Source organism: Trematomus bernacchii, unplaced genomic scaffold (genome assembly GCF_902827165.1).
Source record: "Trematomus bernacchii unplaced genomic scaffold, fTreBer1.1, whole genome shotgun sequence".
Taxonomy (NCBI): Eukaryota; Metazoa; Chordata; class Actinopteri; order Perciformes; family Nototheniidae; genus Trematomus; species Trematomus bernacchii.
In genome coordinates, this window is record NW_022988043.1 from 13650469 (window position 1) to 13676857 (window position 26389).

General features: G+C 39.8%; 3 protein-coding genes across 10 annotated transcripts; 1 reads left to right on the plus strand and 2 right to left on the minus strand.

The window, feature by feature from the left end:
- The first annotated feature begins 12 nt into the window (after positions 1-12).
- Positions 13-23106, plus strand: zgc:152968 (uncharacterized protein LOC564848 homolog). Of its 8 annotated transcripts, none has more exons than XM_034117604.1 (17): positions 13-789; positions 1143-2114; positions 2202-2602; positions 2690-2785; positions 3143-3401; positions 4120-4454; positions 4572-4709; positions 4784-4898; positions 4995-5063; positions 5141-5281; positions 5422-5535; positions 5632-5705; positions 5813-5917; positions 6111-6226; positions 6588-6726; positions 7426-7546; positions 7808-8210. In XM_034117604.1, exons 1-17 carry the CDS (start codon positions 630-632, stop codon positions 7894-7896), a joined length of 3444 nt encoding a protein of 1147 aa, XP_033973495.1. In that variant the 5' UTR covers positions 13-629; the 3' UTR covers positions 7897-8210. The 8 variants fall into 8 exon arrangements, 6 of the variants coding, with proteins under 6 accessions (XP_033973495.1, XP_033973493.1, XP_033973494.1 ...); XM_034117607.1 differs by having other exon boundaries at positions 17-789; positions 1143-1343; positions 1956-2602; XM_034117602.1 differs by having other exon boundaries at positions 1143-2602.
- Positions 8593-14055, minus strand: LOC117472437 (UDP-glucuronosyltransferase 2A2-like). The gene is made up of 6 exons (XM_034117611.1): positions 13301-14055; positions 12891-13039; positions 12660-12791; positions 11741-11828; positions 9204-9423; positions 8593-8884 (listed from the first exon to the last, which is right to left on the minus strand). Exons 1-6 carry the CDS (start codon positions 14022-14024, stop codon positions 8599-8601), a joined length of 1599 nt encoding a protein of 532 aa, XP_033973502.1. The 5' UTR covers positions 14025-14055; the 3' UTR covers positions 8593-8598.
- Positions 17975-25953, minus strand: LOC117472438 (UDP-glucuronosyltransferase 2A2-like). The gene is given in 6 exon segments (XM_034117612.1): positions 17975-18602; positions 18935-19154; positions 19808-19895; positions 24639-24770; positions 24870-25018; positions 25191-25953. Coding segments are annotated over 6 exon segments (1638 nt in total). The 3' UTR covers positions 17975-18316.
- Between the last annotated feature and the right edge of the window lie 436 nt (positions 25954-26389).

Consider the following 26389-nt stretch of genomic DNA (forward strand, 5'->3'; position numbering starts at 1 on the left):
AACTCAAATGGTGTGCGTCTTGTGGATTAAATAGGTGGTTGTGGTTGGTGACAGCGACCATAGACTGTATGGTTGCGACCTGGAAAGTGCACCAAAACAATGAAAATACTTTTTCATGTTAGTCCCAGATCAGTTCTGTTCAGTAGCGCCATTGGCGGGTTTGCGGCGAAACAAGGAACTACAAAACAGCCCAACACATCATAACGCTTATTGCTTGACATTTATTATATTTATTCGAGTAGGCCTACTCAATTAATTGTACTCTAATAAAAATAATATTAACAGGAATAATAATACAACTGTACCCTAACAGTGCAGTATCGAGCACACGTGACCCTGTATGAGGATTATACATAGAATACAGCCGGCCCGGCCAAATATTTATGACATTTTACTCCACAAAAGTATACATATTCAGGGACAGAACCTTTATATACAGTCTATGGACAGAACACATTTTATTTCGCATCTGGAAATATACATTTTAGGGGATTTTCGCGCCCTGACCGGTGCCTATATTACGGAGGCTGGTGTCACTCAGTTTCAGTAGGAGCCTGCACCTGTTGTGTTGACGGCTCATTAGTCACAGACTGTTTGTTGCGTATCGAGAAGAAGTGTTGTGTTTGCTGATGTTTCCCTCGTCTGGTCTTTTTGCTGATATAAACTGTCCATTCTCAAAACGTGGGCTTTGTGAGCGACCTCACTGTTTGTACAAACATGCCACGGAACTGCGGGATAAGTTTGGTGCCAAGTCTGCCAACTATAAATCATCGATAGTTGATTTTGCAGGTCAGTGGTTTAAGCTAATGTTATCCTAGCAACATGTGCAGGTGTGCATTAGCCCGTTGTCTTTGCCTGTTGCGTTTTTACAATTGCAAAGTAAATGAACTGTAAAGTGGGTTGAATAATGATGTTCTTTTAAAGGTTTGAACTAGTAACTTTTAAAGATGACTCAACTTAATTGTGTAATGTTAATTACGTTCCTAAAATAAGGGTTAGAAATGTACTTGAACACTTTAAGAGCAGTGGCCACTCTTGTTCCCTGTATTTTTATTTGTAAATGTTATCAATTTTCACACGTATCTTTAACTCTGAAAGAGCTTTGCTAATGCTAAGTCCTATTTCATTTCCCTTTTGTACAGGAGTTCAAAATGGCTATGCAGTGAATGATGAGACCAAAGATGACTGCCTCCAAGAGCTGGAGAGGATCAACAAGGAGATTGAAACTGTAAGGCATGAGGTAGAGCAGGAGCAAAAGCGACTCTCACGCTACCAGACCATACAGGCAGACGGCAAAAACACTGCTACTCTTTCCACGCCTGAGACTGCAGGTAAACTTAAAGGTAAAGGTACCTGTGGGCGATCTTCATACACAACCTTTACAAAAACGTACTCCCGAGAACGGAAGTACGTAGTTGACAATTCAAAACCAAGGACTGATTTGGAGTATGACCCTCTGTCCAACTTTTCTGCTGGCATACGGTCCTACAGCTCAGCAGGTAAAGAGCAAAAAGGGAAAAATGGACAAGGTTTGAAAAGGTCAAGAAATGCTGTTCCTTGTGACCAAAATAAACCAGTTTTATGTCAGCCTGAGCCTTCCTGCTCGCCTTCTCCAGAGCCCCTTGATGACTCTAATGAAGACAGCGTCCTGATTATCGATATTCCTCCCTCGCCTGACAAAAAAAGAGTGAGAGCTCAACAATCTGGTGATTCTGTTGCTGGCAAATACCTCAAGGAAGAAGCAGACAAATTAGAGGTTAAAAAAACACATATTTTACTTCTAAACACTGAGGCGTGCAAAGTAACATCTCAACCCGCATCAAAGATAAAAGGAAATAGACTTTCTAGTAACTGCGTAGCTGAAAACACGAAAAGTCGTATTAATGTTTATGAGAACAAAGAATGTGAAAATATACCAGTTGATGGGAGTGTGATTGACTTAACTGACTTTTCAGAAGACCTGCGATGTGAAACTCAGGAAATGACTCACTTTCAGGCTGCAGAAGAAGTATTTGAGAAAATTACTGGACCTGCAAGTCCTGCCAACTTAGACCAGCAAGTTAACGACTGGAACAATCTGCTGTTTGAAAAGGAAGAAAACGCGTTTCCTCAGTGTGAGTTCCCCAATTTTGCTGAGAAAATGAATCTACTGCAGTCGCATAATTTTCTACCAAATAATTCACTTTTTTATAACGCTCCAGATGCTAATTCAGGCTCTCTGTGTACACAACATACTAAGCAAGCCCAGGCAGAGCAGCCTGCTCAGAACAGGGTTAGTTATCAGCCAGGACAGATGCAGGGTCAAGCTGCTGCACCTGAAAACTACCTGGAGCCAGCAGAGCCCACTTCAGACAATGGCAACGGTCAAGCTTGGCATGAGTCATCAGCATCAAATATGATCACTGGAGCTGAATCGGCATCCAATGAACAGCTTTTGGTGAAAGAAAAGACTGTGGGGGTAGTACTCATTAGCTCTGATGATGACGATGAACTGAACTATTCGGATATGGAGCTGTCGGACAGTGACCCAATGGAGGAATGCTACAGGATCTTCATGGAGGCCAACGAGAATAATGGAAATGAGGAGCAGCCCGATGTATCTGTATGTATGCTGTGGTCACTCCAGAACCAAGATAAAGAAATGTCTCCCAGAGTATCAAACTATTTTCCGTCACCCTGTCATTTTTAGGTTGGCGCTATGGAAGAAGAGAAGACTAAGTTAGATGTCAAACCACAAGCATTGCCAGGAAAGAAGAGGCTGGCTCATGAAGCCAAACGTATAGAGGTACTTGCGCATGCCAGGGCTGATGTTGGGGGAGGCACTCCTGAACTGGAGGGGAATACTTTAACAAAAGCTAAAAAGATGAACTCAAACAAAATAGTATAAGATTCAGCAAACATTTTATATTATAATATATTATTTTTGTCGTAGGCTCATTTCTATCTCAAACAAGTATTCTGGAAATTATAAACGTTTACCATATGAAAATTAAGATATCATTTATGTAAATTCCCTATTACTGATCAAACAAATCAAGATATCCGCACATGTACACAAATCTAAATATTTTTGAATGGCCATTACCCCTTTTGACATAAAAAACATATGTTTAGCATTTTTTGATTCACCTGATTTGTTCAGCAGCCAGCGAGTAAGAGCAGACCTCAACCCCAGGTGCTCGTTCCCCTGCGTGGGCCTGCGGTGTCAGGATTTGCGTCCCAGCCCTCCATCACCTCTGAGATCCAGCAGGTACAGCAGAGAGCCTCCATGCTGACGGCTTCAGTTAAAGGTGTTCAGCCTCTGGTTCACTCCAACTCTCAGAGGAGGCTAGAGACCCAGGTTGCACCTTTGCATTCAATTCAAACACTTGAAAACCTGCAGCCTGCTCCTGTGCAGAATAGTAAGTATTATCAGCTGTGGAGGACGGGTTTGATTACGTCTTTTTCTTTTTGCTGTTGAAAGATTACCATTTAAATGTCAACATCAGTTGTTTTCCATATAAAAAAAGTTAAATAAAATGTAGGGAAAACTATTCACTTAATTTCTAAAGTTGAAGCCTTTTTTAAATGTTATTACTCTTGTGCTTTTATTGTCAGTGGGCATGTTAGAATATATATGCTTTTCCATCCACCTGTTTTTCCAGGTTTCTTCATTGTTTCTCACTGTTAGAAGTCCCATTAGTCCACTTTAAAGGATGTCTTGTTGTGCCCTTCGGCAATCGTTTTCAGACTAGAGAATTGGCTCCACCTACTGCTCATCTTAATGATGCAATTCCTAATGATCACATAATGTTAGCTGATGGAAACAAGCATTCATTCATTTGCTTTTACTGATTTCACCTACATTGGGTTTAGATAAGATGGAACTACATTTATCCCCGTAGTGAAATTCAGGCGTTTATAGCAGCAACAGTGACTGATTTTTAATGAAAACCTTGCAATAGACATTTTACCAGTAACAAATCTTGAGACATGCTATTTCACTACTGTATGAAGATCAGGCAGTATTTAATTTCTGTTTTTTTTTTATGCAAAATCTTGAGATTGTTATCCTGTTAAAGCAGCTTTGCCCAGTGCATAACATCTGCATGTGTTTTTTCTTTTTGTGTTATTCCACAGCTTACATGAACTACATATCTTTGGGAACGGCTGTAATCGGAGTGGGCAACAACTTGCACTTGATCCTCCCAGAAGGCACCTTTCCTCTGCCTGTCACTTCCAGCCAAGTTACTTCAGTGCTAACCCCAATCAGTCATTTGCCTACAAGCTATGGCGCTGTAAGACAAATGTACCATCTACCTGCAGTAACCCCCATGCAAAGATACCGCACAACAGCACCTGTGCTCATCCCCGCGCCGGCACGTAAACCTTCACTGACCTCTGCCTTTGCAGCAACACTTTCAAGTCCAGCCGCTTCCACTACCTCTCAAACTGCTGTCCATGCTGGCCTTAAGGTGATGTATGCAAAGCAGCATTTGTTGGGTCTGAACTGAAGAATTGAACTAAACTTGTCTTGTCAGTTGGCCATGTTTCATCTTTTAAATATACTATAATGAATTTATCCTTTTAAGCTGGTGCCTACTAAACGTAAGATGAAGCAGCAGTGCGAGACGGTCAAAGTTCCCCATGACACCCGACAACGTTATGTCAACTTGTTCACAGAGGAGTTCCTCAAGACAACAGCCAATGTTAATGATGCCTTTGAAAAGGTGAGCTTGTGCCACCATATGTCAAATTCACTTACAGTTTACATTTTAATTTCTATCCCTTTTGTGGGTTATAGGCACTTGCTGAAGAGAAGGCTGTGTATAATCGCAGTATGAACAAACTCAAATATATGAGTGTTGCTGTAAATGCACTGAAGAAGCTGAAGAACCAAGTTGCCGTTGCTGATAAAGGTGAGCATTTTTGCGAACCCATTTATAACCGTGAAACCGTCATAAAATGTCAAAGCTATATTTTAGTTATATTTAAACCCTTTTTTTCTGGTGCAGATGAAAATGAAGTTAACAGCCAAAAATCCAAAGGCAATATTCCCCTTAATCTGAAGTTTAAAGGAAACGGTAAGAATGTTTTTTATTATTTAATTGCATTTTTCAAATATTTCGACAGGTTCTCAGAGAATTTATTTTTCATGCAGATGATACGGCATTGTATGAGAGCTTGAAGGAATATGTTTTGTCTGAGGAAAAGCTGGTTGAGAGCAACTTTCCTGTCCAGCACCCAGAGAAACCTGGCTGTGCTGTTCTTTTTGCTGACAACAAGAAAGGCCACGCAGACCGTAAGTGAAATCAAAGCACAACTTGATGCTATTCTCATATTGTATCACTAGAGGGCACAAGATACCTGTGCGGTATGAGGGGTTATTTTCTCTGCACACTTTACTCTACTGATGTGCTTTTTCGGTTGTGTTTGTTAAAGCCCTCAAGAGGATCTGCTGCCGATGTGGTGCTACGTACTCTGTGAGCCAAACAGGCAAGCACATTCGTAAGGAGGAGTGTAACTACCACTATGGGAAAGGAGTTACAAAGAAAGGTGAGTTTACTGTAGTTTAATTCTCTGAAAAACATTGTAAATGTTTACTTTACAGGTTACACCAACAGATGATTGTACACACTTTGATGTCTCTAGTGCCAGGTGGAGTTGAGACACGCTACAGCTGTTGTGAGGGAGTCATGGGAGCACCTGGATGTCAGGTGTTTAAGGTAAGAAAAGGTGGATTGGGAGATTATTCCATAACTTGATACCCCCTAAAACATCCCAAAATGAATTGGCAGGTAAATGTCTGACATTTTTATTTTGTCTTCACCAGCTGCATGTCCATGACTTTATCAGCATGGATGGGTTTGTGTCGACCGTACCCAGATGTCCCTCAGATACGAGCTGTCCTGGGGTCTACTCCTTGGATTGTGAAATGGTAATCGGCTTTTTTTAAATCTCCATTTGATTACCAAAGACATTTGTGGACTTTTTACAATAGCAATATGACCACAGAAATTCTTACAAAAAATGTAAATGAACATGTTTCTTGTTTTGCTGTTTGAATGTGTAGCTGGCGTTGAGTCAGTATTGGGAAAAACAATGTATGTTGTGTTCATTTTTCTCCTCAGTGTTATACCATTCATGGCCTGGAGCTGTCCAGAGTGACTGTAGTCAACTGTAATCTGCAAGTTGTCTATGATGCCTTCGTCAGACCTGATTATGAAGTCATTGACTATAACACCAGGTAATGTTAAAAGATACTTGGCTTTGTTTTCTTCCCTTTTTTTCTATATGCTCAAACACATTCTGGTTAACCAATTTAAAATCTGTTGTAAAACTAATATGGAAACTGGCAAGAACCAACCCAACTGGTTCTTAAATGAGCAAACGTATACATATGCAGTTAAAGCAAATGGTCTTACCATGGAGACTGGACATTATCATTATACATTTTAAAAAGAGGCAATGTCTAATCATCATTGAAACAATAAGGTTCAACTACTGTTCAATGTATTGTAATTGGAAAATAATAGTAAAACTGTATTGTGTTTTATATTTAATTGGCAACCTCTATTAGAAGCCTGTGTGACACTTTACTTGTAAAGGTTTTCAGGCATCAGTGAAGAAGATCTTAAAGGGAACCACACCTCCCTCAGAGAGGTGCAGGAGACCTTATTGAGCTTCATCAGCACAGACACCATTCTTATTGGACACGGCCTGGAAACAGACCACTATGCCTTGAAGGTGACTTCTATAACTTTGTTCCAACATTATTGGTCTTCTTTGGCATGTAATCTTCCACAACATGTCGTATTTGTAATCCTGACTAACCAGTGAAGTCCATGATTTTTAAAACAAAGCTGAAACTAAGCAAAGCCAGTAATATTCATTAAGATTACATGCTATGCTCCAAGCAATTTCCCTTCAAAGAGCCCTTTTTAATGTCACTTCATAGTATCCCTTTGCTTATTTCATGCTGTGATATATTCATTTCACTGCCATGCCACATTTTCAAAGCATGATCTTCAAAGGCCAATAGTGCATTTTTAATGGCAAATTAGTGTTTGGATTATTGATAACCTGAATGTAGAGGGTGTTTTTTCTTTTTATAAAGTGTTACCTTATGAGAAATATTCAAACTTTGAATATACTGTTACCTGTTAAGGGAAAGTCTCATTAATCATGTCTGACCAGCTGCACCAGACAAACCAGAGGAAGTGTGGCCACAAGTTGGTACAGGTTTATACTGTATATTCAATAACTTATTGTTAGCATTCAACATTATATTACTCTTAGGTCAAAGGTCTGAAAGTCTGTTAATTTTTCATCAGGTATACTATGTTTCAACTATTATACAACTGGTTTGACTTTGAATCACCACCAGTGGAACAAAGAGGCTAGACCCAGTAATAAAAGCCTCAGATATTTTCCTTTTTGCTGTAGTTGCTCCATGGGACGGTGGTAGACACATCAGTGGTCTTCCCACATCGTCTGGGCCCCCCTCACAAGCTGACCCTCAACAAACTCACCGCTGATTACCTCAGGAGAATCATCCAAGAGAGTGGTGGGTCATCATGGATAACCACAGCCACCACACAAATCACTGTTTTATGTCTACTCGATTTTAAATTTGACCTTTTTTTAAATATGGGAAAAAAAGGTAATATAAATAAAGATCGGCAAATGATGATGGGGAATAGAACATTTGAGCGTAAAGAATATCAAAATGTGTGTAATTGCAACAGTTTCATGTTTTTAAATGGCTAATGCGTGTGTTGGTAATATGTTTGTGTATTAAAATACGTTGTGTTCATGTTTCTCCCAGTTTGTGGCCATGACACTGCAGATGATGCTGCTGCCTGCATGGAGCTTATGTTATGGAGGGTCAAAGAAGATGGAAAATTCAAAAAATGATGGACATAAACCATGATAATCGCCACACTTTTCATACATGAATAATAAAACGCATGCTGTCATGTCACATCTATTTTGTTCTAAAAATATTGGAGGGCTGTTTTTGTTTGTTTTATCACTTGATTTATGTTGGTTACAGTATTTTCTGTATGTTACATTTTGATTTGCAGCCCATGTATCCGTGCCTGTATACATAATTGTGATATCCTGTAGGATGGGGAGTCATCAATATTTTCCAAGTAAAGGCACATAATGAAATCAGTTTGTGTGATATTTATTTTATTTTAAAGAAGCTCGCAATAGCCAATGGGCATTCGCCATTTGATATCTAATTAGCCTCAGGTGTGGTATTACAAATAAGAGCACTCCTGTATGCAATTAAAGTAATTACTAGTGATTTAAATACATGGTATTTGTCTATGTGAAGGCTAAGATTGTATTGATTTTTTTTACAGACTATGCTGACTTGAATTCATTGAAATGTATAGATCAACACATGGCACATGGCACAGTTTCATTACTATGCTTAAAACTAATTTTAATTGCTTTACTCTTTTCAATGTATTGCTTTAATTTCTGATGTCTTAATTATTCGTCTTAACCCACAAATAAATCCATTGTGGAACATACAAATATACTAGTGAACCCATGTTTATGCCATGACCATTTCCTTTTTTACCAGCTACATTTCAATTTAGTCGTTTACTCCGCCTTTCTCTTTGTTTTTCCCTTTCTGCCACAGCATCTCCGGAAGCAGTAACTGCAGGTCTTGATGAAGAGGAGTATGACGAACAGAACAATGGCGAGGAGGAAGGCCAAGACATCCAGGCTGTGATACTGGTACCAGGTGAGTTCATGGGCCTGGACCCTCAGGTGCTTTGCTCCTTTGTTTCTCATGGTGAACTCGATCCAGAACACCGCCTCATCCCGAGGACTCATTGGTCTGTCGTGGAAGATACTGGACAGCCACATGGCCTTCTCCTTGTACCTGTGAGTGTGTGGTCATACATAGGTTAAATCTTCATTCTTAATTTCTATGGCATACCAAGTATAAGGATAAAAGGGATAATGATTTTAGTTATATGTATTTTAAGTCAGGAGTCTCTAATTTGCTCAGTCTGGCCGCTCCCTTGGTAACATTATCCCTTGAAAGACCCTAGCAGGAACTATTTCTTACACTGCTCCCATGGTCACAGGGACACAGTAAACCGTCCACCAGGTTAAGAGGCCAATTCTTTGTGGGGACATTGTGATAGCTCTAATAACTCACTGAAATAGACCAAGTGCAGATAAGAAAAGTAACTTACAATTTATCATTGATTACAGTATTGAATGCATCTCTAAGTTCCTCAGTCTTCATGAAGTTTAAGTCCGCGATTATGGCAGCTCCTTTAGCTTTCATATGGACCATGTTGTCTGGCTGGTCAGCAAACTGAGGGAGGCCCACCATGGGAACACCGTGGTAGATGGCCTCATAAATCCCATTTGTGCCACCATGGGTGATGAAAGCTCTGGTCTTGGGGTGACCTGATAGGGTACCAAAAAATCATGAATAAAGAATTGGTGTTTATGCACATATTTTTACTTCTCTATGTTGACTACTACGCACATATGAACATTGGGCTTGTAAGTGAAGCTGGCTCTAATAATAATAATCCATTTTATTTATAAAGGCGCCTTTCAAAGCTCTCAAGGACGCCATACACAAAACAAAAACAAAACAAAAACAAGACAATATAATCAAACAATAAAAACTGAAAAACGGAGGACGTGTGATGTGATCAGGGTGGATATGCCAGTGTGAAAATATATGTTTTGAGACGTGATTTGAAAATGGAGAGAGAGTCAGTATTCCGGATGTCAGGTGGGAGGGAGTTCCAGAGGCGGGGTGCAAAGCGGCTGAAGGCTCTGGACCCCATGGTGGTTAAGCGGAAAGGTGGTGCAGTGAGGTGGATGAACGCAGAAGATCTGAGATTGCGAGTGGGTTTGTTGATGTGCAGGAGGTCGGAAAGGTATGGAGGAGTGAGGTTGTGGATAGCCTTAAAGGTGAGTAGCAGAATGTTATAATCTATTCTATATGGTATTTGACAGGCAGCCAGTTAAATTGCTGAAGAACAGGAGTGATGTGGTTAATGGAGGGGGTTCTAGTGATGATGTGGGTGGCAGAGTTTTGGACCAGTTGAAGTTTGTGGATGGACTTGAGAGGGAGACCAAAGAGAAGAGAGTTGCAGTAGTCGATGCGCGTGAAGTGACCAGGGCGTGAACAAGAATGGCGGTGCTGTCAGGTGTAAGGGACCGGCAGAGGCGGTTGATGTTACGTATATGGAAATAAGCAGACCAAATGACATTACTGATGTGAGTTTTGAAGGAAAGTGTGCTGTCGAAGATGACACCCAGACTCTTAACCTGAGAGGCGGGTGTGACTGGGGAGTTGATGGAAATGGAGAAACTGTCAGGTTTGGTTAGGCTGGATCTGGTGCCAATGAGGAGAACCTCGATTTTATCACTGTTAAGTTTGAGGGAGTTGTTGGAGAACCAGGATTTGATTTCCTGTAAGCAATCAGAGAGAGAGGTGGGAGGGAGGATGGAGGTTGGTTTGGAGGACAAATAGAGCTGGGTGTCATCTGCGTAGCAATGAAAGTAAATGTTTAATTTACGGAAGATATGGCCAAGAGCAAGTAGATGGATGATGAAAAGAAGAGGCCCCAGGACAGAGCCCTGGGGAACACCGGTATTTACTGGAAGTGGCTGTGATTTGAACGTTTTGAGTTGGATTAACTGAGTGCGGCCAGAGAGATGCGATTTAAACCAGTGCAGGGGTGTGTCAGTGATTACAATGGAGGCAGGTCTGTCTAGAAAGATGCTGTGAGAAATGGTGTCAAAAGCCACACTCAGATCGAAGAGGATGAGAATGGTTAACAGTCCTGAGTCAGCAGCCATGAGGAAGTTGTTAGTGATTTTCACCAGTGCTGTTTCTGTGCTGAGATGGGGGCGGAAACCAGATTGGAATTGTTCGTAGAGGTTATTGTCAGACAAGTGGGCATGGATCTGGGACGCAACTGCTTTTTCCAGGATTTTTGAAAGAAATGGTAGGTTAGAGATTTGACGGAAGTTATAGAAATTGTTGGGGTCTGCACCAGGTTTCTTAAGTATGGGCATGATGGCGGCTGATTTGAAAGGTGAGGGAACAAGACCAGAGGTGAGGGAGGAGTGTATGATGACAGTTATTAGGGAGGACAGAGAGGGTAGACAGGCTTTTACCAGGGGAGTAGGAAGAGGGTCTAACTGACAGGTAGATGGCTTGGATTTCCGTATGAGGTCCGATTTACAACAACAGAGGGAAGTATGAAACGGGAAAGTGAACGAGAGAACAGGAAGAGATACACTGCAGGAGGTGTTATGAGTCAGTTGCTGATGAATCTTGTGTATCTTGGTATCAACAATTGACATTAGTGAGTCTGATGAGGTGCAAGAGATATAAAACGCATATCTTTTTTTGTTAAACTGCAGAAAACAGTACTGTGACAAAAAGTGCCATAAATGTCAAACTCATTGTGGTGTTAGAGAAAAGTCAGAAGGATGACACAAATCATTAGAATAAGCTGTCAGATGGATTTGAAATCGAGCTCATGATAATGTGCTATCCCTCGTCTTTAAATTGATGTGCAAAGAGCACTCGTGTTTCTATGCATGTGTCTCTCTACTGTATGTCCCTTTTATGATTGTTTACTTTCAAACTAAATAACAAAAAAGCAACACAATGTGGCAAATACCCTGTTCTAATAGTAAAGGAAAAGTCATATGGATCACTGATTACGAAGGTTTTTATAAAAATGTTACTTACCCAGCAGGTCATTCTGAGGGATCCAGTTGTATATTCTGGTGTTGGCACCCAGAGTTGCTGGTTTTTCTCCACTGTATCTCCACAGCACCTTAAAACCATAGTAAAAACACTTAAACCCTGTGCTAATTCAATGTCCTATTATATGGCATATTAGTCAATCTAATAATGTATACTAAAATAATAACTTTTCATATATATATATAATTTTTTTTTTATTATTATCCAAAGCTCAGTAGTATTTTTGGGGAAAATAGGTAGTCCTGGATGATTAACTTTTTTAAATGCTCTTTACAATCAGATTTTGTACAATAATTTATTTTCTAAAATATCTCAAAATATAGTGCCTTGGTTGTTTTCTTATAAATTATTTTACATTCTCTTGTATATGTCTCGGAATACTTCATTTGTAGAGTTTTGATGCAAATTAGTACAAATGTGTACAGTGTGTCTGGTTAAGAGAAAGAGAGAAACACTTTAGATTACTAACCTGGAAAATAAATTGTTGATAATTGCATGATTATATTGTTGCCTTTATGAAACTAAGCAGTGCTCACTTATCCAGATTAATGTTGCTATTTCAATCATGATATACTTGGAAATTGCAGATTAACATTTATATTCTAGGAATGTATATTAGACTAACACTGACTGTCCCTGTAGGAATACTTTTGCATTTTTGTATTTGATCATCACCTATTAATGCAGTTTCCAATAGTAAGTTCAACATTTTTTTTGGAGGTAAGGATCAGTTAAAAACTATTAAATTTACCAAATGTATTGTTCCAAAATAAAATCTTAAACATTTTGTTGAGCATATTACAAGAATAACTTTTAGAATATACATTGTTGTGATAAAAGTTCAACATTGTGCTAGGGTTCATTCAAGTCAGCTCCAGTACCGTGGAGATTGTCCTCTTACCTTTTGTGGGATCTGAGCGAGGGCTGAGGCGACCATGTTTCCCTTCTCTGTAGTAATGTTCTTGATGAATGATCCCAAAGTGAAGACCACAATGCCAGCATCACCAGAACTCTGCACAAATTCCTCCATATCCTGCAAAAAGAGAAACATTTATTGATGCAAACCAACCAGCTCCGTCTTTTCTCAGCATTGTAATGGTCAATTATCTTCATTGCTTTAGTCATCAATTACCTCTGGTAAAGGTTTAGCCGGTCTGCAGTGGATTCCACCAACAAATTTGAAGTTGGGAAGGAAAGGACGAGGGAAATCAAAATCCCAGTAGGATCGCATCAACCAGATATCTGCTCTACCCATCGTCTCACAGGCACTGGTGGGTGTTCCTGTCACAATGGAAATGTTATGGATACAGCTGCCCATTGAAAAGTATCCCCAATAAATAAGATGCAAAAGCTAAACATGGCATTTTTTCTTGCTCATTGGGGAATATTGGTTCTAACTAAAGTAAGGTGAACAGTCCAGACCTGATCTGTATAAAACGTGTCATGTCTTAACTTCTGTAGAGATTTGGTGTTATATCAAGCAAATAGACTTGACTTTAAAATGTGGTGTTACGCAGAGGTTTTTGTTTCTGAGATACTCACCTTTGACTTCGGAGTAGTATTTATCGAGTTCTTTCCAAAAAACGTTACCTATCACAATGTCTTGCAAAGCGTAGAAGAGGAAGTTCCACACTCTCTCTGAGAAGTCCATCTTGTCGGTCAGTTTGCTCATAGCTCCAGGGACAAAGGAGGGAGGAGCAGGGAGCTGACCACAATATCTCTCCCAGTTGTGGGCTAGGGAAAAGCGCAGAGAGTAGACCAGGGGGATGCCCAAAATCTCTGCTAATAAGTCACCACCGGGGTAAATGGGATCAACCAAGAGAAGGTCATATTTTCCGTCCTTCAACTTTTTCATAATGGTTTCTGATTTCAGCACGCCGTCCACGAACTTCAAAGTATACTGCAGGTCGACCCTCATTAGATCCATGTATTTTATGTAAAGCTGAACGTAGCTCAAATGGTCCATCTCATACATTGAGAAGCGAAGATATTCTTCAAAAAACTCTTCCATGGTCTCTATTGAGACGGAGACGTTAAAGGGTTCATAGCCAAAGCGTGAAGGTTCATTAGAGTTCATGAACATGGAGGTGCTTGGGATCAGCACCTTCACCTGGTGTCCCCTGTCGACCAACGTCTCCAGCACAGGCTTCATGTTAATCCAGTGGCTGCCTTCAGTGAACCACACCAAAATGTTCCCTCCATTTGCGCTCCATGTCACAGAAAGTAGCAGCAGGACACAAACGGAGACATGCTGCTCCGGCTTCATGGTGCCGGTTTGTCAAGACGCTGTGGCCTGATTCTTGTTTTAAACTCGCTCCTAGAAAAACAATCATTAACAGACAGAGCTGAACTCTGGCTCCATTTGTCTGCTGCTCGGCACTATGGATAACAGACCTATGCCAAGCACTTTAATGGCCAGACGAAGAAAAAAGCTATGGAAAAATTATTTGTTTGCATTTTTTTTATCAAATGGGACACAAATAACCACAAACAATTTGTATTTCTTTGACTGACCACACAGTTTTGTTTTTATGAGCCTCTACCAACTGGTCGAGCTGGCTTTTTATGGTAAAAGTGCATTTTCAACAATCATCATATACAGTACAGTATTTGTATGCATCAAACTCAAATAAAACACAAACTCAAATACATTTGTTTCTTTTATGGAAAATGAGCAATATATACAACCAGATATATTCATAAAAGATAATAAATTATAATTGTAAAAAAATGTAAAGAAGTAATGTAAAGTGTTTTTCATAATAAAAAAAGACTTGCTCATCTTACTGTATATGCTGAATTGGCCTAACAGGAAACCACTGGCCTAACAGCAAATGTCTATATCCTGTGTTGGCCTAACTTGCTAACTTGCATAAGGCAGTACTAGATTTAGTAATATTACCATGAATCTCGCTATTTATTTACCATATTTTATTGGAAAACATCTCTGAAAGTCATATTGCTAGTTTACCATAAAAAGCCAATTTGACCGTTTGGTTGAGCATATTTTCCAAAAAATAATTACACCCTTGTTAAAACTTTTTTTGTGCATCAAGTTATCTAATTATGTTCAGTTAGTGCTCTGACACTAAAATATGTCAAAAAGGATATGGTTACTTTACAGAAGTTGACCAAAAAGAGTGTTTTCGTCAGCAGTGATTTTTAGCATGCCAACTTTCTCAGTGGAAGCTAGCTGAAGGGCATTCTGTTCGAACCACAGTGACAAATCTAGAGGTTGTTTTGTGCATAACATGTCAGCCAAAATGGTAGAGCTGGCTGAATCAGATGGAGTTAAACTTTTTTATTTTTTTTTCAACAAGATATCAAGACACAAAGAAGGTTTCTCAATTCTCTAATTTCCCCTCCTCGACTCCTCGACTCCTCCGGTAGTGACCCGGAAATGGATTTCAGCGCGCCATGTTGAAGGACATCTAATTTCTCTAAATGCACACCGAGCATCGGGGAGACTCTCTGGAGGAGCTATAACCGAGGATACACTGATGGTTCCTCCACGGCTCCTCCGCGGATGTATTTCCGGCAACAGTGATGTTTCAAAGAGTCGTGACGCACGGCCGGACTTATCTCAGCCAATGACAGCTCTGCATGCATCCCCTGGATATTATTTTATTAACTGCTTTCTTCGCGACGTGATGTTTACAGTGAGAACAGCTGTGAGGTCCGTGCAGAAAGCAGAGCAGTGTGTATAATATATATCACTCAGTATAACAGGCCTACATTACTCTCTTTATTTGTATGCTTTAGTTTAGTATATATCTACAAACAAAGAGTCGATATTTTTCTAAAACCATTTAGTGCTTCACATAATAAAATACACAACAGCTGTATCCTGATATATTATATGCTTTAGGAGCTGTAGGTGGGTGTTGTACAGTGCGTAGATGCGGCGGACAGACAGGTCTCAGTTGGTTTGGTGTCCTATGCTTACTTTTAATACTTGTAAATAAAACTTTTGGCCCGTAATTTCAATTCCCCATTGTAGCGACCAGAGAGGGGGGGGGGGGATATATGCAGTCTCTGATTTTGTTACGTTATTATGAGAGTGCTCTCATACTTGTTTGATTCTGAAATTGTATATATTTATATAAATATGTGTGTGTATATGTCCGCATCTGTAGCCTGTTATTGTCTCATTATACCGCACTGTGAATGAATTATAAATATATAAGAGGTCATGAACACATCTGTCCATCAGACAGAGTGCTGCTGTGCCTCCTGTCATCATTAATGGACGTCTCTTTAAAATGACCGCTCAGTGGAGAGGATTTCTCATTTCTCTAAACGCCTGCTACTTCCACTCCTCTCTCCTCGGTTCCCCTCCTCAGTCCTCCGCTCGCATCTCCTGTGGGCGGGACTAAGACACGAGGATAGGAGTCGAGGATAGGAGTCGAGGAGGGGAGTCGAGGAGGGGAATTAGAGAAATGAGAAGCCTTCAAAATGTGCTCTACCAAATGGTGGCACTGGCAGTTAAAGGGCTAGAGGACTCACTCAACCTAATAGAGAGGCGAAGTCCCGCCCTTCTACTTCCGACCCATGGGACCTTATTTCGGAAAAATGATGTATTGAAGTCAATGGAGAGAGAAAGATTATCTTTCGATCCCGTTTGAATTGTGCCTCGAATTACACATAATGTTTGTCAATCTTAAAAAATAATTTCCATGTCAAAAAAGTCACAGTTTGTCGTAAAACTGTTGAAATATAAGACTATGAAAAATACGCAACTAGAAAGACTACAAATCCCAGAATCCCGGTCCCGCATGCTGGCTCTTACGAACCGACTAACTCCCCTTGTGTGTATGTACAGCTCTCAACATGCCCAGACTTGTAATGATTTTCACCTCTTTTAATACTTTTCGCCTCATTCTGAAAGAAAGAAGTGAAATGTGCCAACGTGACGGCCGTCTTAGTGTGTGGTGCGAGACAGGAGATGTAGTTCATTGAGCGGTTTCACACAAAAAAAAGTGTTACTTCACAGTTTTACGACACATTTTAATTTTTTTGACTTGTAAAATTATCTTTTAAATTGACAAACATCATATGTGTAATTCGTGGCACAATTCAAACGGGATCGAAAGATAATCTTTCTCTCTCCATTGACTTCAATGCATAACTTTTCCGAAATAAGGTCCCATGGAGCTCCCCCGGAAAGGGAGGGACTTCACCTCTCTATGTCTACTAATGAGGATTTTGTTTCTCATCACATTTTGCTCTTTTTTTTATTTTAATAAAATAGATGGAAATGCTACACAGGACCTAAGTAAAACATCTAAATATGATCTAATTAGAAACGTTTGATGATATTTTAATATGTATCAATACATGGCACATTTAACTTGTGCTGTTGCAATGAGGCTTTTTCAGTTTTTGTTGGTTAATGCCCTCAATAAGATGTGGGCCTACCAGACCCCTGAGCTTTATAAACCGGTCACACCTGACATCAGTGTTCCACTAGAACTTGGACGGCTTTAAAACAGTGTGCTCCATCTTCAGGTCAAGGATTGAGACTTTTTAAAGAACATAATGATAACCAAATAAACATTTATTTAATGAAATAATTTATTTAGAAATGTTAGACAATTAGGTATATACATTTCAACCACATCAATAAGAGATTGTAGAACATTATGTAATGTAACCAATTTACTTTTCAGAATGTGGATCATCAAGATTGTGCTCCTACTGGCTGATGATCCAGCAACACCTGTACTAACAAACTTCAGCAAAGCACCTGTACATTTTAACAAAACTGTACTTATATTTAATCTGCTGCATTAGGCCCATTTAACTGGCTCCCACTGATCCTTTAATAAAAAATGCTATGGCTTGATTGAATCCTTTATGGTTGTTATTTATAGTGAGCACATAGGGCCGCCCCGCTCAGTGTCAAGACCATTGCGGGACATTTCAAGCGCTCGGGGCCCCGGCACCTATTTTGCTGCACTGCTTTTACAAGACTTTAACCTGCACTCACATCTGCACACTTATGTAAATATATTTAACAATCCAAATATGTAAATATGTCTATTCAATTGACCAACGTTTTACTGTGATATCTTTGTTCAACAGTTACTGTATCACTTTATCACTATATCACTTTATCACTTTATTTTAAATGTTTCTATTATTTATTTATTTTTAATCTTATTTTATATTTATTTATTACCTTGTGTGAATCCTGTTTTTCACTCTGACCCTGTTGCTGCTATAAATGCCTGATTGCCCCACGCGGATAAATAAAGTTCCATCTTATCTCATCTTTAACCTCGGGCACGGTGCTGATCAGAGAAATCTTAAGTAACACAAACATGATATGGTTTTAATGAACACAACATAACTTTGGTTTATTATCAGATATTCTTATACATTTTGTACAAAATAATAACTCTATAGCTTTTTTTAACCATAATTAGTTGTTTCAGCATTGTGGGTATTATTGGTGCTAGACCATACATTATAATCCAGGGCATAGTGATGACATGTTTAGACTAAAAATATTTGTATCCATCTGTTTTTTTACCAGCTATATTTCAATCTAGTCGTTTACTCCGCCTTTCTCTTTGTTTTTCCCTTTCTGCCACAGCACCTCCGGAAGCAGTAACTGCAGGTCTTGATGAAGAGGAGTATGACGAACAGAACAATGGCGAGGAGGAAGGCCAAGACATCCAGGCTGTGATACTGGTACCAGGTGAGTTCATGGGCCTGGACCCTCAGGTGCTTTGCTCCTTTGTTTCTCATGGTGAACTCGATCCAGAACACCGCCTCATCCCGAGGACTCATTGGTCTGTCGTGGAAGATACTGGACAGCCACATGGCCTTCTCCTTGTACCTGTGAGTGTGGACATAAAGGGGCAACAATCTCAAACAATTAACTCAGTCAATTTATATTTTTATTTTTAAGTTTCTTTGCTTCAACAAAATGGGGATATGGTTACATTTTTTATGTTTCATGTATTTAAAACGTATCCAACAGGAATTCCTAAATGTCTGAGGGGCCTTGTGACCCTGGTGTTAATTAACTGACATACTGCATTAACCATGCCTCTTTTATGGCATGCTGTCAATCTTTTTCTGCATTAATAATGTGAGCTATTAAAAAAAAATGAATCTTATTTGAATACCTTTTTAATAGACTATAACAGTTAAGATTAAAGAGCTTACGATTTCTCATTGATGACATCTCTGAGAGCATCTCTTAAGTCCTCGGTCTTCATGAAGTTCAAGTCTACAGAAAGTGCAGCTCCTTTCGTCTTCATATGGACCATGTTTTCTGGCTGGTCACCAAACAAGGGGATGCCCACCATGGGAACACCGTGGTAGATGGCCTCATAAATCCCATTTGTGCCGCCATGGGTGATGAAAGCTCTTGTCTTGGGGTGACCTGATAGGGAACCAAAATTCATGAAACATACATTACTTTCTCCCAGCAGGACTGGCTTTAAAGCACATCTCTTCACTCTTGTATAATGTGACACACACACTTAATGCAAAATGTAACTGTGGATGTTGGTGAAACTGATAAAGAGGAGTATGAGGAACAGAGCAATAGCGAGTTGGGAGAGGCATCTCAAAGCTGCAGTCTAAATGGCATCTAATGCCACATATTTTATTTTTGCCAAGTATTTTATCATCTCATGTTCGTTTGGTAAGTTGATTTGTTTTTGTATCTTTATATATTTACTTCAAAAAGGTGCAATTCAAAGATAAAAAGAGAATTTATAGGAATATTGAGTAGTATATAATTTGGCAACTGCATGCGTTATTATGTGAACCTACTTACATAATTAGGTATATCACTGGATAGTTTATAATTGTGTATAATATGAATGTTTAAGGGTAGAATTATCCTTCATCTCTAAATTGACAAGCCACAGAACAAACCATACCGAAAAAATATGACTGTTTTCTTCCCTTACTGTATGTCTCCTTAGAGTTTTGTAAAATCAAACCAAAAAGGGTGGTTAATACCCTATTTTATTTTAAAGTAAAAGTCATGACGTTTATGGACAAAGGCTTTATTAAAGCTTTACTTACCCAGCAGGTCATTCTGAGGGATCCAGTTGTATATTCTGGTGTTGGAACCCAAAGTTGCTGGTTTTTCTCCACTGTATCTCCACAGCACCTGAAACCAACAGTAACAACTATTTTAGATCCCAACTCTATGTCACACATTTCCACATGGCAAAACATTTGATAATACATTTAGGGAAAAGTAGTTGTGTTTTCAAAATGTTAGTACTAGTCGATTGGAAAATTGTGAGGCAATCTATCCAAAGTGATTTTCATATATTTAAAAAAACCCATCTGAAACCCCCGTATTTAAAACTTCTTAAATTATAATAATAATAATATAGCTAATGCTATAAACGAACCAAATCACAGTCGCATGCATTTACGTCAACACCTGTAAGCTTAAGCAGATTAGTCTAAAGCAGGGGTGCCCACACTTTTTCAGCTTGGGAGCTACTTTTAAAATGACCAAGCCCAAATGATCGACCTACAGGGCCGCCCCTGCCCAATCTGTGTCGCGAGCGCGCGCGCGCGGGGGTGTTAGCGCATAAGCGCATAATAGTGCGCCGCATTTGCGCTTCAGATGAGGAGGTGAGGCCCCCTCATAACTGCATGAACCCGTATGGCACAATACAACTCAGACTGGCTTACCTGTACGTCAATCAAGTGGCAAATGCCATAGTAAGGATGGATGATAGGCTAACTTTTTTTTCAATGCCATGTGATCTACCCACACTACCTTTGCGATCGACGTATTGGGCACCCCTGGTCTAAAGCATGGTTAGTAGTTAACCCACTAATTAGCAACAGTGGTTTTAAAAACACGGAGGCCGTGGGTGTTTCTCAATGTCGAGGACGCTTCCTTGGTAGGACATGTCTTCCGAGTCAGGTCCTTCAGAAGTGAGGCAAGAATCCTTCCTAGCCTCGGAAAACAAAGAATGGTGGAACAGGCTAACAGGTGTGCAGGTGTGCGTCATATGCGAGGCCCCGCCTTAAATGGAGCGCGATTTCCGCCAAAGATTTTGGAAATTGGTCCGTGTGCAAAGCATTGTGGGGATTTTAAGACCGCGGAGGATACACATGTGCAACCTCGAAATTTCCCGCAACGAAGGACGCCGGCCTCGGTGGAATTCCAAGGATCCTGGACATTGGAACAGTCCTTCGGCGGGACTCGATGACGTAGCATCCTTGAAATAGTGGCTCTGGAGGAGCCTTCCTCGACATTGAGAAACACCCCGTGTCTCAATTCAGAGGCCGCATCCTTCGGAGGCTGCATTTGTAGACCACATACGTCACTGCCGCCAAAAGAAGGCTGTCCCAATTTAAAAAAAAGACAAATCTCCTCCGAATGCGGCCCACGAATGCGGCCTTCTTTTCCGGGATTTGAAGGATACATCTGATGTATCCTCCGCGGTCTACCATATCCCAGGATGCAATGCGCGGTGGGGGCGAGTGAGTTTTTTTCAAATTAAATGGCGGTCCGGTCTCCCCAGTAGAGTGGATTTAAAAGCAGCAGCAAGCCGAGGAATCACTAATAAATGTGAGTATTGGGTTTCAACTAACACACGTCAAGCCCAGGGGCATTAAAACGTACATTTTCGTTAAATAATACGGATAAATACGTGACGTTAGTGACGCTAACTATCTAGCTGGACGTGCTTCACTGTTGTTTTACACTTATTTTTTATTCAATTCAGAAGTTTACTAAAGTCATACAGAGATCTTGGCTCTGTTATAGATAAGTTATACTTTATATTATATCTGTGGAGGAAACTTCTGTGTAGTAATGCATGGAGTCACCGACTCAGGAAGGAGACACGGTGAGAGTTGGAGCTTTGATGTCAAACACTGATGGGTTTATTCAGAGTATTCGGCCGGAGGATTCACATCACAAATCAAAGAGTCAGAGGTTCTGACTACACGGTAGAGTTGCCACGTCAATTCTGAAGAACCTCTCTCTATGCTAGACCTTTTAACTGGTTCACAGAGAGAAATCAACATCTCTGAAGGAGTAGACTAAACACTGAATCACCTGCGTCCGACGCTCATGGCCTCAAGGATTTCACATCCTAGAGCCCACAAACACCGATAAAGAAGTGCCTCAGTGTTCCCACAACAATTACCCTTCGTGCCAGACAAGTTGACCGGTCTCACACTGGTGACAACAACACATACCGTATGGCACCAAGGCCTTTCCTTAAAGGAGATAACACATGTCAGAGTAAAAGGTTAGATATCTAGAAGAATTATTCCTTAACAATATCTATAAACATTTAGACCTGTATAGCCTACAGTACGGTGGGATTTATAAAATGGTACCCTGACGTGTAGCTGCTGTTTGCTTTATTTATTTCTCTGACATGTTGCAATGTTTTACTGTTTATTAAACTTGGGGACAACATTACAACCTTTGTATTCAGCTCATGCTGCTTTGAGGTAGGGCAAAAAAAAGCCTATTTGAAATATTTCCACCAGATTTGATCATCTTTTATTTAGGTTAAAGTTTATTTAATTTATCCTAATCCCATAATAATAAGACAATCAAAAATGGACAGCAGCCTTTTGCTTGATTTTTGTTTTTGCAGTATTGTCAAAGGGATGCAAGTGTGACTGTCACTTAATCTCTTTAGTTTTTTTAAAACCAAAACAGTACATCATTTTTAAATAATCCTTTAGGGATTGTTGTCTGTAATGCTTAGAGTTACATTTTGCAATAATAATTTTGCAACCCTGTGTTTAATATGATTAATTCATTTTTCTTTTTCTCTTGTTTTTCTCTGTGATTAGGACAATTCTGAAGAAATAGATCTGAAAGGTGCACGGCAAATCATCAGGACAGAGCTGCCATCCACCTGGACCCCCGTGGTGCTGGAGCAAGCAGAACGGCGTTCAGGAACATCCTCCACCCAGACCTCTGCTTTCTGCACTCCTACAGACGTATGAGTGCAGAACTAGCTCAACACTGCTGTCACTTTAGCCTTACATACTTTTACTTCAAATTAACATATTTCATCTGTGTGCCATATAGTACTTCTCATTTTGCATACTGTATATACTTATTACATTGCTGTTAACAGTTAATTTATTTGCAATACTGTCTAGATTTAATCTACAATTAAGATTATATTAATTTATCTAAATTGTGTTTGTTTATATTTATCTATATTTTATCTTGCACTTTTCTGTGTCTTAGTTTCAGAATTAGATTTGTGTCCTTTCTTTTAATAGATATTTAATGATTATAGCTTGAGTCTGTCTTATTCCCGAAACAGCTGCTTCTATACTTGCTGCACATATAATACAAATAAACAACTCCATAAACACACTTTTGCTGCTGATATTTGTTTTACTGCTGGTGATGTTAAATAACATGATTGATTTCCTCTGTCTCAATGATGAAAGTTATAATAATAGAAGACATGAAGCTGCAGAGAGAGGATGGATATATTCTTACCTCTACATTGTGATTAGATGAAAATACAAAATTGAATGAAAATAGTAATTGTTAAACACATTGTTTATTTCATTTACTGAGATTTTATCCATTATTTCCAACATGTGTACATAAGCAGTGAAATAATAGGATATCTCTAGGTCATTAAACTGTCTTAAATTCTGTTTAGTTATATCAATACTGAACATAGGCCATAGAACATGTTTAATTGTATATTTCAGCAGAGCAGGGGGTCATGGTGCTGCTGACCTGGTGTAGGGGAAGAGGGAGAATAAAGCGTTATAAACCACAGCTAGATATTAAGATTAGAAAAGTAATATTGTTAAAAATCAATCTATACAACATGCTTTTGTTCATTTAAAAAAACATTGTTTTATTAGTAGGCTACAGAAAAATTAAGACTTATTTTAAATATGAAATAATATGATTAAATTACATCAGCTATACATAATGTACTTGTTAACTTACTAATGTAACATTACTGGGGGCTAAAGGAACAGCTTAATCTTATTTACCTGGCCATGGTCCTCTTTATTTCATCGCCGTCGGTGATCTCCAAAAAATGGTTAAAGTAAAAAAGTGAAAGTAAAGTTTCTGGATCCTTTTCAGCTGAGTTAGCTTGTGGAGTAGCGCAACAGAACAGCGCGTATCACGTGACGTAAATACGAAGTGCTCCGTAGGCTGGACCATCTCATTTCGTAGACCGCTCGGTCCAGCCTACCCGGTCTACGTGGGCTGCATTCTTCATGGACCGTGTAGTCCTCCGAAGGATGCAGTCCCTGAATTGAGACACGGCCATAGAAGCAAAACCTTAAAACTGCTAATCTGTTAAGCATCTGTGAACCAGACAGATTATCTAAGGCAGCTAACCAAAAACCCACTTGACTTTGAGAACACAAACCCAAAAGGTGCTAAAATGCTAACTCATTTTATGGATTTAGGACTCATTTCTGCTCCACTTTCAACCATAAAACGTTTCCTGTAGCCTGAACTTTACTCCCATTTAATCCAAATCACATGTTGCTCCTGAACTCCTTCCTTATCAAAGGTGATAACTTGTTAGATTAAATAAAGCCAAGCATTTTATTAAATCAAATGTAAGACTTGAAAGCTCTTCTGACTAATTATTTGTTTTAATTTCTTACTGTACAGAGCATCACTACAAGCAGGACTTATATACACACATAAATGTATGAAAAGGGGTCTGCATTGAGCAGTTTGGGTTTCAATGCCTTCCTCATGGGCCGCTGGGGTAGTAGTGAAGCAGAGATTGAATCGGCAAAGTTCTGATTGCCAAGTAAAGTCCCAACAGACTGAGCTACTGCTTCACAAAAAAATAAAACTATGTCTATCTAGGGGTCATTCAAGTCAGTTCCAGTTCCGTGGAGATTGTCCCCTGACCTTTTGTGGGATCTGAGCGAGGGCTGAGGCGATCATGTTTCCCTTCTCTGTAGTAATGTTCTTGATGAATGATCCCAAAGTGAAGACCACAATGCCAGCATCACCAGAACTCTGCACAAATTCCTCCATATCCTGCAAAAAGAGAAACATTTCTTGATGCAAACCAACCAGCTCCGTCTTTTCTCAGCATTGTAATGGTCAATTATCTTCATTGCTTTAGTCATCAATTACCTCTGGTAAAGGTTTAGCCGGTCTGCAGTGGATTCCACCAACAAATTTGAAGTTGGGAAGGAAAGGACGAGGGAAATCAAAATCCCAGTAGGATCGCATCAACCAGATATCTGCTCTACCCATCGTCTCACAGGCACTGGTGGGTGTTCCTGTCGGAATGGAGGATATTGATATTGATTTTTATACAGCTTAGTATCATCTTTGTGATAATTACCAAAGTGGGAACAACCACGATTGGAAGTGAAATATTGCATACTGTATGGTCGAATCATCATTAGACTCCATGAGGTCCATTAAAATAAGTGGTGTTTCAAAGCTCACCTTTGACTTCGGAGTAATATTTATCGAGTCCTTTCCAAAAAATGTGGTGCTGTACAGTGTCCTGCAAAGCGTAGTAAAGGAAGTTCCACACTCTCTCTGAGAAGTCCATCTTGTCGGTCAGTTTGCTCATAGCTCCAGGGACAAAGGAGGGAGGAGCAGGGAGCTGACCACAATATCTCTCCCAGTTGTGGGCTATGGAAAAGCGCAGAGAGTAGACCAGGGGGATGCCCAAAATCTCTGCAAGTAAGTCACTGCCGGGGTAAACGGGGTCAGCCAGGAGAAGGTCATATTTTCCCTCCTTCAACTTCTTCATGATGGTTTCTGATTTTAGGACGCCATCCAACATTTTCAAAGAATTCTGCATGTTGACCTTCATCAGATCTATGAATCTAATGTAAATCTGCAAGTAGCTCATATGATCCATCTCGTAGATAGAGAAGTGAAGGAACTCTTCCATTAATGCCTCAATGGTTTCCTTTGAGACGGAGACGTTAAAGGGTTCATAGCCAAAGCGAGAAGGTTCACTAGAGTTCATGAACATGGAGGTGCTTGGGATCAGCACCTTCACCTGGTGTCCCCTGTCGACCAACGTCTCCAGCACAGGCTTCATGTTAATCCAGTGGCTGCCTTCAGTGTACCACACCAAAATGTTCCCTCCATTTGCGCTCCATGTCACAGAAATTATCAGCAGGACACAAACGGAGAGATGCTGCTCCGGCTTCATGGTGCCTGTTTGTCAGGTCATTTGACCCTTTTCAAACATGCTACTAGAAAAGTAATCATTAACCAAACAAAGCTGAACTCTGGCTCTTATCATCTCTTTGTCCTATATGGCACATTAGATAACATACCCTACTGAAGGCAGTGGTCAGAGGTAAAAGGTTATGGGGCTTAACAAAACTAAGTAGTATTAGTACCAATAAAACCAGAAATGTCCTTATTGGATTTCTTGTTAAATACAGACTTCAGATCCCCAGATTCATCTTAAATGTCACAGAGTGATAATGCTGTTGTGCTACTCTTATTGTTGACAATTGAAAAGGTAACCCAGGACATAGGAAAAAAAAAGATATGTGTTTTATCTAACATTTAAAGCTATTCTAACATTTTATCAATACAGGGCACACTTCACCTGTGCTGTAGTTGCAATGAGGCTTTTCTGTTTTTGTTGGTTGAAGCCCTCTAGAGGATGTGAGCCA